At 50.6% G+C, this 15,706-nt stretch overlaps 1 protein-coding gene across 8 annotated transcripts in view; it reads left to right on the forward strand.

Annotated features, from left to right (window-relative positions):
• TRRAP (transformation/transcription domain associated protein) overlaps window positions 1–15,706 on the forward strand; it is a 90,759-nt gene that overhangs the window by 63,656 nt on the left and 11,397 nt on the right. For 5 of the 8 annotated variants that reach the window (XM_055410292.2, XM_055410297.2, XM_055410295.2 and 2 more), the window contains 11 exons: window positions 187–474; window positions 583–720; window positions 1,351–1,463; window positions 1,863–1,998; window positions 4,783–4,974; window positions 7,466–7,694; window positions 8,306–8,571; window positions 9,116–9,216; window positions 12,187–12,388; window positions 13,547–13,711; window positions 15,064–15,154. In XM_055410292.2, the coding sequence (XP_055266267.1) occupies window positions 187–474; window positions 583–720; window positions 1,351–1,463; window positions 1,863–1,998; window positions 4,783–4,974; window positions 7,466–7,694; window positions 8,306–8,571; window positions 9,116–9,216; window positions 12,187–12,388; window positions 13,547–13,711; window positions 15,064–15,154 (1,921 nt within the window). The remainder of the gene's footprint in view (window positions 1–186; window positions 475–582; window positions 721–1,350; window positions 1,464–1,862; window positions 1,999–4,782; window positions 4,975–7,465; window positions 7,695–8,305; window positions 8,572–9,115; window positions 9,217–12,186; window positions 12,389–13,546; window positions 13,712–15,063; window positions 15,155–15,706) is intronic. The other 3 variants (XM_055410296.2, XM_055410299.2, XM_055410300.2) reach the window with 1 other exon arrangement.

Raw genomic sequence — 15,706 nt, forward strand, 5'->3', positions numbered from 1 at the left:
TTTAAGTCCTCTTTAGAAAAGTGCAGTTTTAGCTTTTGAGGAGTGTTTGCGAAAGAAACTCTTGGTTAAGTTTCAAAGACTGAGGGAACTAGCGTTACGTGAGTTATCACACGCGTGCCAGACGCAGGGAGAGCGCAAAGGCGGGCTGGTTCTCGCACGAGGCCCCAGCCAAACCTTGGGTTTCAGGCTCTGGCGGGCGAGATCAGCCCGTTCCTGTGCAGCGGCAGCCACCAGGTGCAGCGGGACTGCCAGCCCAGCGCCCTCAACTGCTTCGTGGAGGCCATGTCCCAGTGCGTCCCACCCATCCCCATCCGGCCCTGCGTCCTCAAGTACTTGGGCAAGACCCACAACCTCTGGTTCCGCTCCACCTTGATGCTGGAGCACCAGGCTTTCGAGAAGGGGCTGAGCCTGCAGATCAAGCCCAAGCAGACCGCCGAGTTCTACGAGCAGGAGAGCATCACTCCACCCCAGCAGGTGAGGCCTCACCGCCCCGTCCACACGGCTTGATGAGCATATGAAGTCGCCCTGTCAGGGAAACGCCGTACCCCTCCCTGAGCACTCAGAGACCACCTTCTATTCCAGGAGATCCTGGATTCCCTTGCGGAGCTCTACTCTCTGCTTCAGGAGGAGGACATGTGGGCAGGCTTGTGGCAGAAGCGCTGCAAGTACTCGGAGACGGCCACAGCCATCGCCTACGAGCAGCACGGCTTCTTCGAGCAGGTACCACTACCGGGGAACCTCCGGGCCTCGTGGGCGGTGGAAGGCGCTTACAGAGGTTCCATGGTGTCGTGGCCTCACAGCAGTTCCTGTCTAAACAAGAAGTTTCCTGATCTCCTGAAAGCATGTGTTTATCCACACACGGGCTCTGAGATTAGAGTCTCGGTTTTAGAGACGTGCGCACTCTTGAAGCTCAGTCATAAGTTCTTTACTGTCAGTGTAGCCGGCGTGGATGCTTCCCGTCTGCAGTCCTTGGTCCCGTTGGGATTGGTAGGTAGGCTGTGTTCAGCGTGAGAGTTTAGTCCCCCTGCCCGTCCTTGCTCGGCAGTGGGGTCACTGTGGAGGAATGGCTGCAGCCCCGGGTAGGACGCCAAGCCACAGAAATTCCAGAAGCCGAGGCCCGGCTGTGGCCCGGCTGCCGTGTCTGACGGTTGGAGACCTGTGCAGAGTCCCGCTGCTTCCGCTCTGGGCAGGGACTCGGGCACCAGCTCGTCCACTCTCATTCTGAGTGGAGATGGTGAGAGCCCGAAACGGCCCCGGGTCTGCAATCCAGCTTGCCCTAAGTAACTGAGCGGTGGTCATGCAGAAGTTGCTAGTTAAGCAGCAGTTTGAAAGCATTATTAATTTTTACAGGCACAGGAGTCGTATGAAAAGGCAATGGATAAAGCCAAGAAGGAACACGAGAGGAGCAACGCTTCCCCCGCCATTTTCCCAGAGTACCAGCTTTGGGAGGATCACTGGATCCGGTGAGCTGAACGGGGACGTGGTCAGGAGTCACCAAAGGGAGCCAAGGGAAAGTCTGAAATTTTCCCTGACGAGTGTTTTTAGAAAGGGGCCTTGCTGCTCTCTTTATGGCCCCACAAAGAAAAGCACAAACAAAAATCGACAAACAACTGTTAAAGGCTCGAGTACTTGAGAGTGTGTTGGCAAGAGCGATTGAGTCCTGCCTCTGCTGGCCAGGAGCTCTGCTCTGCTGTGGGGGTGAGGTTCTTGCTGCTCCAGGGGGGCCCCTGGTTCAGTGCCCCGGGCACTGCGGCACCCCTTTAGAAACCCACCCTTCTCTGGGGGGGGGCGGACATTTTTTCCTTTCTTTGGAATGGAAGTGGCTTAAAATCACTGAGCTCAGGCTGATCCTTGGTCTCTAGGTGTTCCAAGGAGCTGAACCAGTGGGAAGCCTTGACAGAGTACGGCCAGTCCAAAGGTCACATCAATCCTTACCTGGTCCTTGAGTGTGCTTGGCGGGTGTCCAACTGGACTGCCATGAAGGAGGCGCTGGTGCAGGTGAGGACCATGCCCCCCCGGCCCCCGCACCGTGACCTGTCCACGCTCAGGGTACAGTCTCTGCGGGCACGGGGGACCCTTTCTCCAAAGCCCCAAGTCTCTGGGGCCTCCCTTCACTTGCATCATGCGGGGCCCCTTGGCAGCTGGAAGACAGCCCCTGGGAGGTAAGCGCCACTTTCGGTTTCCACGAGCGTCTCCCCCGGATCCAAGTCAAGTGATGGCTTAGTTCTGGGTCGTCCTTCGGCTACAGTAAGTGTCAGGCGTGCAGACTCTGGGCTCTGAGAAGCTGGGAAGAACCGAGGCCGCTTTACTGGTGGATCTGGTTGCCAGATGTGAGTGTCGTGCAAGTGCAAGCCGGGCTGTCAGTAAGATTGTGGCATCAAAGCAGTGTCACGTACCTTGTAGTTCAGAAGTGGTAACCGTGTCGTGTAAGTGAAGTCGAGCCCTTAACTTGGTTGAGCTCCACGTTTTTCAGAAGTTAAACTCCATCCAGAGGAGTTCAGTGCAAGACAGGAGAGTGGGCACCAAGGTGCGGGTCTCTCTCGCCCTGGGAGCCTGTGCGCGGTGTTGGCAGCCGGGGTTGACGGCCCAGCTCCGCCGCCTGAGCCCACGTCCTGCTGTCCACGCCAGCGCCTCAGCCTCTGCCGACGCAGCCGTGCCTGTGGCTCACTTTTTTCCCTCCTGTGTCTCTCTCCCCTAGCGCCCCTTCCTGCTCAGGTTTTGCCTTGTGGTGTCCGTGTCACGGGGCTTAGGGGTTTGTACTGCAGGCCTGCTCTCACCTTGCCCCTTTGCCTGGTAAGGGCATATTTAAAGTCACCAGTGATTTTCCCTTCTTGATGTGTAGGCTCAAAGCATACGGAGGTTCCAGGCCACTGTGTTTGAAAGGATTGACTTAAAACTTTACCTGTATTGTGGCTCACCACTGCTGCTGCTTTTGAACAAAATGCAGAAGGTGGAAGAACTGAAATAGTCACAAACCATAACTACAGGGAGGTTGTAGAGCCCAGGGTCTGGACTTTCAGGTTGGGATCTGGGAAATGGCTCCTCTGATGCAGGGAGTTTGTGTTACTCTGAGAAGTAAACCAGTCACTGTAAGTAAACAAAAATAGTTTACTGACAGGTTCCATTTACCATTGGTTGTTCTTTTTTTTTTTAATTTATTTTTAATGTCCTTTCTTTATTCTGATAAATATTCTGCCTTATTTTATATCAATATAAAAATATTTATAGCTCACTCTAATGTTTCTTTTTCTCTTTTCCGAGGTCTCACTTAGCAGGATATGTGCAGTATTATACTGACCATAAGTCTGACAGATGAGTTTCTTCTTTCAAGTTCTTGATTATTTTCCCCCAGTTTTAAGGCACTTACTGATTCGAAAAATCTCGAAGTATACTAATGAGCACTGTGGGTAATCTGCAGTAAATTAATTTCAGATGTTTTGATAGTCCTGAATTTACTCATTTTCCAGTAATTCAAAAACACCTTTCTCTTCTTGTGTCTTGTGATTATGGGGCTGCTTGTAGTAGTACATTTCTTGGTTTGATTTAATAAATGTAATATTTTCCAGCAGAGGAAAAATGAGATGCTTTTGTTCTTAATGTTCCAGAGAGTAGGTGTGATTGAACAGGTCCCGTCTTAACTAGTGTTTAAGTCCAGAAAATGTGAGACGGTAGGTTGTGATCGTAAAGGACCCTGTAGGAAGCAGCTGTGTTCCCAAGTTTGCCTCCCTGAGTTTCTTCACGATTGGGTTACTGAGAACCAGTAACCCACGGACGTGACTGTGCTCCGAGGTCAGATGTCAGCAGACAGGACTGGTGTCAGGTCAGCGTGTCGTTATCACCATCACCGCCCTTTCCCCCTCCGGACTGAGAGCCACACAGCTCCGATGTGTCATTTCTGTTGTTACTTCCAGAGGTGCTTCCGAATGAATGTCTTACTGATCTTGTTACAGCAAGTCCTGTAAAATTCTTTCAAGAACATCTCTGTGTTCTTTCATCTTTTTATATACAAAGAGGTTATTTTTGAAAAGACTTTTTTATTTACAGTTTTTAAAATGCTCTATCAGAGGCTGATAAGATGGGATGAGTTCTAACACCGTCTTCAGAAGGTGCTGGGCAAATGCAGGGGCTTTCCAGGGCACACCTGGAGCCTCCGCCTGGGCTTAGGGGGCAAATGTGATGCTCTGGGTTCTGTCTGCTTCATCAGTAGAACTGATAATCAGGATACGAGAGAGATCTGGGGAACATTTTACAGTGGATAATAAATATGGACTTAAATGACAGTGAAGTTTGTGAGTGTTCACTCATATTCTTAGAAACCTGAACCGCTGCCTTCTGCTTCCGTATATGATGTGGAACAAGTTAGATTGGTGTCTCAGGATAACAGCGTGAGTTGAAGACACTCCAGAATTATCCTGATACTTACAGAGTGGAGATGAGCACATGTCTCAGCCTTTTGAAATTCCCTGGCCAACTTTGTAGGTTGTTCACCTGATCTGTCGCAACAGAGTCTTACCAGTTTCCCCTTTCGGAACTACAAGTGATCTTAAAGCAAGGAGCCTGTGGCAAGGCTTCATAGCCAGAGAGATTGGCCACACTTTGGTGTTCGGAAAAGGAGAGTGTTCGGAAAAATATATAATGCGTTACTGCTCCAGAGAAAATGAGTGTTTGTATTTTAATTGCTCTTCACTGCTTTGCATAACTGGCTACCAAAAAGTTGGATTTTTGACTCTGCGCTGAGAGAAAGCATACCCACTGCCTCCGTGTGATGCTTTTCCCCCCCAGGTAGAGGTGAGCTGTCCGAAGGAGATGGCCTGGAAGGTCAACATGTACCGCGGGTACCTGGCTATCTGCCACCCCGAGGAGCAGCAGCTGAGCTTCATCGAGCGCCTGGTGGAGATGGCCAGCAGCCTGGCCATCCGCGAGTGGCGGAGGCTGCCACACGTGGTTTCCCACGTGCATACACCCCTGCTCCAGGTGGGCCCTGCTCCGGGGGCGGTCTCTTCTCCAGGTGGGGGGCCCTTCTCCAGGTGGGCCCTTCTCTGGGCGGTCTCTTCTCCAGGTGGGGGGCCCTTCTCCGGCTGGTGGGGGTGGGGTCCCTTCTCCGGGGTTCCCTCCAGCAGAGGAAACGCCTTCCCCTGTCCTCCCCGCCATCTGTACCCGGGCTCGGCGAGAGCATGGCCAGAGCCGGAAGGGAGAGGACTGAAATGTGGCTTCTGGTGACCTCCCTCAGGGTGACTGCGATGGTTTCCACTCTTGCTTGAAGAGTATGCTCTGATGCCCACCATACCAGCCTCAGTGTGATGCCGCTGTTTGGTCTGAGCAGGGGTCTCTCCCTCTGAGACTCTTTAAGGCTGCAGTTAAATGGCCTGCGCCTTGGCTTCTTCCTTTCTGTTTCAACCTCACTGTTGCTGACTCGTTCAGCCACACGGGCCACCAGTCAGTCAGTGACTCCCCACAGCCCCTTGCGCACGCTGCCCCCTGCGTGGAAATTCCTTCTTCCCATCTTGCCGGCCCGTGTGTGTGTTTACGTGCACATACATGCAGATACACGTACACTCACGCACACACCCAGGGCCGTGCCAGCTCTAGACCTCTTTCGTCTGGAGCCTGGCGCAGAGCAGCTCCCAGTGTGGCTGAGTGAGGGAAAACTATAGGCTGCCGTTTTAACAGTAGTTCAGAATGGTCACACTTTTTTTCCTTTTGAAAGAGTAGTTCTGAGACTTAAAACTGCTACACTGATTTTTATACTGTAGTTTTTTTATAGGTTTTTAAAGTTACGTAGCTGTTTATTAACATACTTAGATTTTCTTCGTCATAGGGAACCAGAAGCTCATCAAAGCAATTTTATCTCCTTGTTTTGATATTTTCCCTTTTCGTATCTATTATTTTGGGCTTGAAAGCAGTATGTGTTCAGTAGAAACCATACTTCGAATGCTGGATTTGGATGCTTTTCCGGATCAGCGTGCGTGCACAATACTCTCTGGTGCTGGGCGGTGGCGCCAAGCGTCAGCACCTGGTCAGCCATTGAGATCCTGACGGCAGACGGCCGCCTGCCGACAGCCGTTCTGCTTCTCGCTTTCATTATGTGAGAAAATCAGTGCTTCATTGTTAAACAGGCCTTGTGTTAGGTAGTGTGAGTGTTCTGGGCACATTCAGGTCAGCTAAGCTAGGATGTCTGGTAGGTTCGGTGTGTTAAACACATTCTCAACTTCAGATGTTTTCAACTTGTGACGTGTTTGTTGGGACACAACTCGGTGGTCCGTTGAGGAAGATCGGTGCTAAACTGCTGAACCGCACACCTGAAAGGGCACTGTCAGTGATGCTTTAATTCTGCTTCAGCACAGCTGCTGCAAACGCCCCATTGTTCTACCTTCAGTGAGCTTTTGGTGGGAGGCAAGATTAGATTTAAGGTTTCAGAAATCTGAGTGTAATGAACTAAACTTGAAGTATAGATACAGACGGAAAGTGTGAAGTCTTGTAGACAATTTTTAAAATTAAGAGCAAGCAAAAGGATAGTGTGTCCCGAACTTGGTGCTGTATTTGGGGATTCAGACAATTCAGAGAGTTTAAAAACATTTCTTCTCGAAGAGCTAGGCTGGAGAGAGAGGAGATATCTGTAACGTAAGAAGGCAAATTTTACGGGGGCATCTGTGACTTGGTGCCATGTGAAAACACACACAGATAAACCCAGGATTCAGAGAAGGGAAGAATTGCTGTGGGGAACCAAGGGTGAGATTTGACAGGTAGTGTGGGAAAAGGCTCAGAGCTGCGCCCCAGCCGAGAGGGGCTGCAGAGGGCACTGCGCGTTTGCAGCCAGCAGCACGTGTTGGGTTTAAAGGGGGGCCATGGACAGATGGGTAGGCGGGTGGTGAGAACGCAGGTGTCATCCGGGAGAGCGCATCGGAGCCGCGTTGGAGAAGATTGACGCGGCCCCGGGGTTCACATGTTGATGGAGAAAGCTTGAGGGAGCGCATCGGAGCCGCGTTCGAGAAGATTGACGCGGCCCCGGGGTTCACACGTTGATGGAGAAAGCTTGAGGGAGCGCATCGGAGCCGCGTTCGAGAAGATTGACGCGGCCCCGGGGTTCACATGTTGATGGAGAAAGCTTGAGGGCAGGAGGCGTTGTCGAGGACCTCCCAAGAGCCACACCCAGCGGGGGGCAGAGGGATGGCCAAGGGATAGTTGTGGGGGCGGGAGGGGGGCGGCGTGGACCCCGCTGTTCTCCAGCCTCCAGTGTCATGGCGCCTCAGGCGGAGGTCTTAGATCGGGGGAGGGGGGGGGTGGTATCCCGAGAGTCGTGTGTGAGGCATGGAATAAGTCAGATGCCACGTCTGAGTAAGTCCCAGAGCATCCTCTTGAATCCTGGGCCCTTCACAGAAGAGGCTCCCAATCAGCTCAGGGTTGCCTTCCTCATCCAATCCTACCGCCTTGCTCACTGTGGAATCTCTCACCCTGGTCCCCTTAGGCAGCCCAGCAAATCATTGAGCTTCAGGAAGCTGCTCAGATTAACGCAGGCTTGCAGCCCACCAACCTGGGGAGGAACAACAGCCTGCACGACATGAAGACGGTGGTGAAGACATGGCGGAACCGGCTGCCCATCGTGTCGGACGACCTGTCCCACTGGAGCAGCGTGTTCATGTGGCGGCAGCATCATTACCAGGGTAAACCCACCTGGTCCGGCATGCCTCCACCATGTAATTTTCCAGACACCCACTTTTCTGGTTTCATGTCTTGGTTGTGTTTTCCTGTTTGTTCTTTTTTTGTTTGTTTCTTCTTTTACCAAATCTTCTGTTTATTGGCAGGTGTGGTAGAGATGGTTGGTATGACGAGGGTAAAGATGAAGGTGGTGAAATAGGAGAAGAATTTCCCTCCCTGTTCCCTTTCTCCACCCAGGACAGACTTGCTGCCAAACAACTGCCTGTCGGCACCAGGGGTGCGGACCAGTGGGATCAGAGCTCTGGGTCGTGGCCCTTTTGCTCTGAAGGTCCCCCCACTCCCAAGACCTGCTCTCGAGGGGCTGGGTGGAGCCTTGCTCAGCTTCCCTGGGCCCCTCTGCTGCTTTCCCTAGACCTGCCCAGGCCTCTTTTTATCCACAGCAGCCTTAGCCAAGAGGGTAACTCTCAACTGAGGAGTTAGTGCTTCTTAGATCATCCTTTTGATGCAGAATCTGAGGAAAAGTAATGCAGGTTGATCACAGAGCTTCCCATTTTCATAAGCCACCCTGTGTTTGTTTTTCATTTTTTATTTAAGCCTTAAACCGAGAGATGTCTGATGTGGACTGAAATGTCACTTCTTTCCTCTCCAGCTATTGTAACTGCATATGAAAACAGTTCTCAGCACGACCCAAGTTCAAACAATGCTATGCTTGGGGTTCACGCGTCAGCGTCGGCGATCATCCAGTATGGAAAGATTGCCCGGAAGCAGGGCCTGGTCAATGTGGCTCTGGATATATTAAGTCGTATCCACACCATTCCAACCGTCCCCATTGTGGATTGCTTCCAGAAGATCCGGCAGCAGGTCAAATGCTACCTCCAGCTGGCAGGCGTCATGGGCAAGAACGAGTGTATGCAGGTAGGGCGCTGGGTGGGCCCAGGGCCTGCCTCTGCCCTGCCAGTGAGGGCCCCGGGCCAGCTCCTGGTCCAGACTACAGGGACTGGCCCTCCGCAGGCACTCCTTGTCTTGGGGAGCAGTTCTGCCAGAACGAGAAAGGGACAGGAAGCCACTTGAGTATTTGAATTATATGCCACGGTATTTAATCTGCCATATGCTTGGGTAATGTAGTTACAGAACGAAAACTAAAAATTGCAGGACTGTGAGGATATATGGTAGATTTGGCCTCTGTTCAGAGGAAAATTAATAAAAAACAATGAAACTGACAAGATAATCTAAAGTGTTGGAAAAAATAATACCATTAAGGTGTCTGGAACTGAATTTGTGTTTAATGATTCAGTTTAAATACTCCTTGTAGTCAACAAATATTCGAGGTAGGCAAGTCTCGTCAGTTTATAATATATTTGTCAGTGACCTTTAGGACTTAACCACCTGGATCAATATTTTAATGAGGTTTTCAATGATTGCCTAGCAAGTTCAAGAAGCTTTCTGTTTTTACAAACAGGGCCTTGAAGTTATTGAATCTACAAACTTAAAATACTTCACAAAAGAGATGACGGCTGAATTTTATGCACTGAAGGGGATGTTCTTGGCTCAGATTAACAAGTATGTATGTTATATAGGTGGCGGGTGAGAGAGAGATTCATCAGATTATTTAAATAGTTGTTTGTAACTTAAAAGCAATGTGAAGATGAAGCTGGAAATTGTCATGAGTTGGCGTCAGTTGTCAGAGGTGGTGTTCAGATTCTGTATCTCTGGCAAAGTAGTAACTTGCATCAGGATCAGAAAGCTGGCTTGAGTGTGGTACTTTTTAAGTATGAGTTGCTTGACCATGGAATTGCTGATAACGGATTCATTGCCCCATTTTCTCAGCATGCCATCTTGGGAACAGAGTTGATTCCTTTTATGGAGATGATTCTTGCTTTAGAGGAGGTGTCAGGCCACTGGACAAGTGTGGTGGGTCCTCAAAAAACCATAAACGAAGAATTACATCCTGGCAATTCCACTCCCAGGTGTTTATGCAAAAGAGTTGAAAACAGGAACTCAAGCAGGTAGTCGTTCATGAAGGTTCACAGAGCTCTGTTTCCAGTAGCGGAATATTGAAACTACTCAAATGACTGGATAAGTAAGCAAAACGTGGTGTGTACAAGCAGTAGAATATTATTCAGCATGAAAAAGAATGAGGTTTTTGGTTTTTTTTTAATATGTTGCTTTGCTTAGTAGCTCAGTCGTGTCCGACTCTTTGAGACCCCATGGACTGTAGCCCACCAGGCTCCTCTGTCCATGGGATTCTCCAAGCAAGAATACTGGAGTGGGTTGCCATGCCCTCCTCCAGGGGATCTTCCCAACCCAGGTATCGAACCCAGGTCTCTGGCATTGCAGGCAGATTCTTTACCATCTGAGCTACCAGGAAATAAATAACTTTTATTTACTAGTAAGAATTAAAAGTCTTTTTTAACAGGAAGTGACCCCTCAAATGACCTGAAAATTCCATACTCCACAGGCAGAGTGGGCCAGGCTTTCTGTGGTGAGCAGATTATGTGATGAAGAACACTGCTGAATTCTCTTCTGAAATCTTTGATCCAGGAATTCAGCCATGGCTTATATGTGGACAGACATGAGTTTTATAATGAAAGCTCAAGCACAGGATAATAAAAAATACAACCATGATTTTTAAAACTGTAGGATATTCCATTTCGAAGATGCTATCTATAGCTATGGTAGTCTGAATTTTTCTTATCTGTTGAAACTGTTGTTGTATGAAAATCACTACATATAAGACTGGTAAATCTGAATTCAGATAGCAAATCTATGACATTTTAGTCCATGATTTATTACATGCTGTGAAAATGTTACCGTCATTAGAAGTGTGTTTAATGTTTTTTTTCCACGTTTATAAATTCCCTGTTAAGTTTTACCTAAGCCAATCTGATGCTTAAATGATCTTAAATGTCAACAATATTAAACATATAGTTAACATTTTTTTAAACGATTAAAACTTTGCACCCCTTCACCCCAGGGTTTCCCTGGTGGCTCAGATGGTAAAGAATCTGCCTGCAATGCAAGAGACCTGGGCTTGATCCCTGGGTTGGGAAGATCCCCTTGAGGAGGAAATGGCAACCCACTCCAATATTCTTGCCTAGAGAATTCCATGGACAGAAGAATCTGGCGGGCTACAGTCCATGGGATTGCAAAGAGTTGGACACAACTGAGTGACTGACACACACATACTCCCTTTCATTTAATTATGAAATCAAGTCCTTGCAGTTCTCCTACATCCCTCTCGAACATATACACCCCAATGCGACTGCCTCAATTGAAGCCTCCTAACTGCCTCCAATTTCTTCTCTCTCCCACACATTCTCAACATGGTCACAAAGTGGTCAGATTTGTGTCTCAGAAAGATCACCCCACTCTTGTGCTCAAAACCCTGCCCTGGCGCCTCACCACGCCCTGGTCTCACTTTGTGAGCACGGTGGCCCTCGGTGATCTGGCGCACACCCAGCTCTTCTGCTCGCCTCTCATCACAGTGCTTCACACTAGACTAACCGGCTGTGAGAACTCTCTGCGGGACTCCACATGGACCCCCTTTCTCCAGGACCATCTTTCATCCGGAGTTCTGGTGAACTCCCATCATCCTTCACAGCACAGCTCAAACATGACTTCTTCCGTAAGGCCTTCCTAAGCCCGTCCAACTCCAGTTTATCACTCCCGCTTCTAAATCCTGTAGCATAGCTTTTACTTACCACTTGTATTATAACTTTTCATTTCTGTGCTTACCTTTGCTATATCACTGTAAACCTTTTGAGACCATGAAAGCAGTTTTGTGTTCATTAAACCAAATTGTCTTTTCTTCAATGGTCTGAGTAATTGGGAGTAGGGATGGGATGTTTCCAGGGCGATCCACAGTGGCCGAGGTGCGGCTGCTTCTCCACAGCAGACATAAACCTCCTGTTTCTTTAATCACAGGGATCACCAGACCCTCTTGGATTAGCATACATAACACAGCTCTTAAATATGGGTTGAGTATTTATGACTTTGTGCAAGATATGTACATTATGTTTTACTTTTAAACCTTTTGGCAGGGGTTGTTGTTGTTAAGTTGCTAAGTCACGTCTGACTTTTTTGTGACCTCATGGACCATAGCCGGTCAGGCTCCTCTGTCCGTCCGTGGGATTTCCCAGGCAAGGATACTGGAGTGGGCTGCCATCTCCTTCTCCAGAGAATGAAGTGTTGACATGAACGTCAGCGTGGGTGAACTTCAAAAACACTTGAGGCTGATTGAAAGAGTCTAGACACACAAAGTCACCATTCGTGGGTCCGTTAATGTGAGATGTACAGTGGTCAGTCCATAGAGACAGAGCAGCAGTAACTCCATAGGCGGCCGCCGGGGGCTGGGGGCAGTGGTGCTTCTTGGTTTGGGGTTTCCTTGGGGGTGATGACAATGCTTGCAGCCTCCGTAGAGGTGGTGGTCACACAGCATTTTAAATGTACCAACTGCCACCGAATCAGTCACTTTACAGCGGTTGGTTTTATATTCCGTGGTGTTCACAGTCTCAATTTGTGTCCTCCCAGGTCTGAGGAAGCGAACAAAGCGTTCTCTGCGGCCGTGCAGATGCACGACGTGCTGGTGAAGGCCTGGGCCATGTGGGGCGACTACCTGGAGAACATCTTCGTCAAGGAGCGGCAGCTGCATCTTGGCGTGTCCGCCATCACCTGCTACCTGCACGCGTGCCGGCACCAGAACGAGAGCAAGTCGAGGAAGTACCTGGCCAAGGTGAGGCTGGAAGAGCTCGCTCTGGCCAGAGACCTTCCTGGGGACCTTTACCTTTGGATGGGAGTTCAGTGGCCTCCTGGTCTGTGCTGGGCACAGGGCAGAACACACAGTCCTTAGGTTCTGTTTAAAGCTGGAAACTGGAGGCCTGGACGTTCTTGGGGTCAGAGGACTTCTCAGCAGCAAAACCCAGCCTGCAGTGTGGGTCGGTCTTAGAGCTCAGATCTGGTGTGGCTGTGGACCTCACACTGGACAGGGATTCCTGCAGGCTGCAAGGGCTCTGCCAGGAGCACGCCCTGCCACGCCCCAGACTCTGACCTCTCCCTCCCGGGACCATTCATTCAGGCCGAGCCGGTCAGCTCTGGTCACAGGTGATGCTGAGTCCCTTGGGTTCCTGCAGGGTGAGGTTGTCCCGCGGTGCCCCACTGCAGCGCTGGGCAGAGGGCTGTATCCACGTGTGCCCAGTGGGTGGCCGCTTGAGCCCGAGCACCCTCCCACCATGGCACCCTCTTGGCTGCCCCGGGAAACACATCCGTACAGCCCAGAATCTATTCTTGCAGATAACTTAAGAATAGGTGGTTCCGCTTACTTTGTCCAATAAAGGTTAGGAGTTTTTAGAATTCCTTGATTTAATGTCAGCGTTTGGATTGAACGTCCAAATAGTGAAAGCCGACTGTAGACACAGGGTGACCGTAGTCCTGCCGAGAAGCCACCCCACTGCCCAGCTCCAGGTGTGCTTTCTTGTAGATGAAATTGGTTCAGACGTCTCTAGACACCAGACTGCCAGCAGGAGGCGGCCTCACGCTAGGGTGGTGGTGGTCATCTGAGATCTGAGCAGAAGCCCATTTTGTTCTGGGGAGATCGCAAGTATGGATAACAGGCTGGAGCCCCTTGGGGTCCACATGACCACCGCTAGCCAGCTGACCAGATCAATTAGTAGTTGGCATTAAAGCTAAACCTTGATGAAAACTGTATTTAAATTCTCAGCATTATTTATCTGTAAGCTTTATAGTGAAGGTTCATCATACAGTTGGGCCTTTTGTCCCTGTTTTCCCATGATGCCAGGAAAGGTGCCCTGTGTGGTAGTTTAATGCTGGGGGAACGTCCCCTGACCGGAACCAGAGACTTTGGTTCAGCTGTCTAACTTCCCTTCTCTCTTAGGTGCTGTGGCTTCTGAGTTTTGACGATGACAAGAACACCCTGGCAGATGCCGTGGACAAGTACTGCATCGGCGTGCCACCTATCCAGTGGCTGGCCTGGATCCCGCAGCTGCTCACCTGTCTGGTTGGCTCTGAGGGGAAGCTGCTTTTGAACCTGATTAGCCAGGTGGGAACTGCAAGGCCTCTTTGGTCACACAAAAAAGTGTTTTCCTTTCACGTCTTTTTTTCCAAGAAAGAAAATGTGCATGCTCGGAGTTTTGAAACTAAGATGGATGGGCTGGTGTGCACGGTTAGCAGTCACTTGATGTAAAGCGCAGGTGGCAGCAGTTGAAGAGCACAGCAGGGTTGGCGGGCAGTATCTGCTGGACTTCCAGTGTCAGAGTACTCAATTCTTCCCTTACACACGTTGCCGCGTGAGATACCCGTAAAGTACGCCTTCTGCTAAAACGCGGGGTCCCTGGCGAGCATTCGGGTTACTGACCGAGCGCGGGTGTCCAGTCAGCGCTCACGGCTGAGTCCCCATCGTGGGCTGGACCAGGTGCTCTGATCCCCAGAAGAAAGCTCGGCGGGCTGTGGGGTCTGTTGCTCTTGGTCCAGCTGTCCGGCTGCAGCTGTTGGAGGCTGACAGTCATGTGCCCTGGGGTAGGCTGGGGGGACTGGCCCTGTGGAAAGGCTGTCGTGACCCATGTTTGAGGTCTGCTCCAGATTGTCCTCCTGCGGAAAGGCCGAGAGGTGGGGGAGGGCCCTGAACAGGGGACATGTGGATACAGTTTGGTCTGGGATTGGTGCCTCTGGTGGCGCTTTGTTTTATAAAGTTATAGAGTTCTGTATGTAACTTTTCACACGTGACCCTGTAACCAAGCACCTGGGGGCACGCTGCTCACTCCTCGTTTATGTACAGCATCTGCACGGAACCCAGAAGTGGTTTCATTTTTCCTTGAGCACTTTGCGGCCGTGTTCCTGGGTACCGGTACTTCATTTGGAGTTGATCTGTCAAGACGTAGATTGTATTTGGTATCATCATTCACCGCACATCTCTTAATATACATTAGCCAGCCACCCTGTGGCCAAGCTGGATGATGTCTGCTCAGCCCTTCTGAAGGAGCCGTAGAGCTCTAGTTGCCCAAAACTGGCATTTCTTACCTAAAAGAAAAAGGCCAGTCCCCTGCATCCCGCAGTTAGGCAGAGCGACGTGACTCGCTGGGGAGCCTCAGCGTCAGCCTGCTCAGTTCTGGAGAATGAAGACTGCTGTCCTTTTGTGTTCTCTGTCGTTGGCCTGAGATGTAGGCACTCGAGTGTGTCACCCTCAGGTTAGATCAGATGACAGTGAGGTTGCTCTGCCAGGAAGTCTTGGGTGGGCGAGACTGATAGAATACACCAGGCTGCTCTTGCCTGGGTCTTTTTAGGCTAAACTGGACACTGGACTTGCTATTCAGTCTGGCTTCCTATGGGTGCTAAGTCAGTGGTGCCGGCCAGGTGCAGGCCACTTCCCACTCAAGACTGAATCTCTCTGAGCAGGTGGGACGCGTGTATCCCCAGGCTGTGTACTTCCCCATCCGGACCCTGTACCTGACGCTGAAGATAGAGCAGCGGGAGCGCTACAAGAGCGGTACGTCTCCGGGGGGCAGTGGCCAGGCCGCGGGGTGGGTCCCCGGGGCGTCCAGGTTCCCACTGTCACCAGCACACGCCCACTGGCAGCTTCCCTCCAGCCTGTGGGCCCGTCTGTGTTCAGACACTGGGAGGACACCGGGGCGGGAAGACGAAACCTGACCTCCCATTGGTTGCTGGTTCTCCTTCACCACAGTGTGACGAGGTGTTCAGCTACTCCAGTGATCCCACCCATAAGTAGGAAAAAGTGAGTGAAACCCTGGAGGCTCAGCGGTAAAGAATCTGCCTACCTAGACAGGAGCCTTGGGTTCTATCGCTAGATCGGGAAGGTGCCCCAGAGGAGGAAATGGCAACCCACTCCAGTATTCTTGCCTGGGAAATCCTACAGACAGAGGAGCCTGGCTACAGTCCGTGGGGTTGCAAAGAATGGACTCAACTGAGTGACTAAGCAAAACACAAAAGCTGAACTCACCTCGTCAGCTATAAATGCATTCTGACAGTGCAAAGGTCACTGCGTTACAGGGAATAATATCTGCAGCTGTCAGAAGAATCC

This window comes from Moschus berezovskii, chromosome 27 (assembly GCF_049115385.1).
Source record: "Moschus berezovskii isolate FMDL1 chromosome 27, NW_MosBer_1.0, whole genome shotgun sequence".
NCBI classification, from domain to species: domain Eukaryota; kingdom Metazoa; phylum Chordata; class Mammalia; order Artiodactyla; family Moschidae; genus Moschus; species Moschus berezovskii.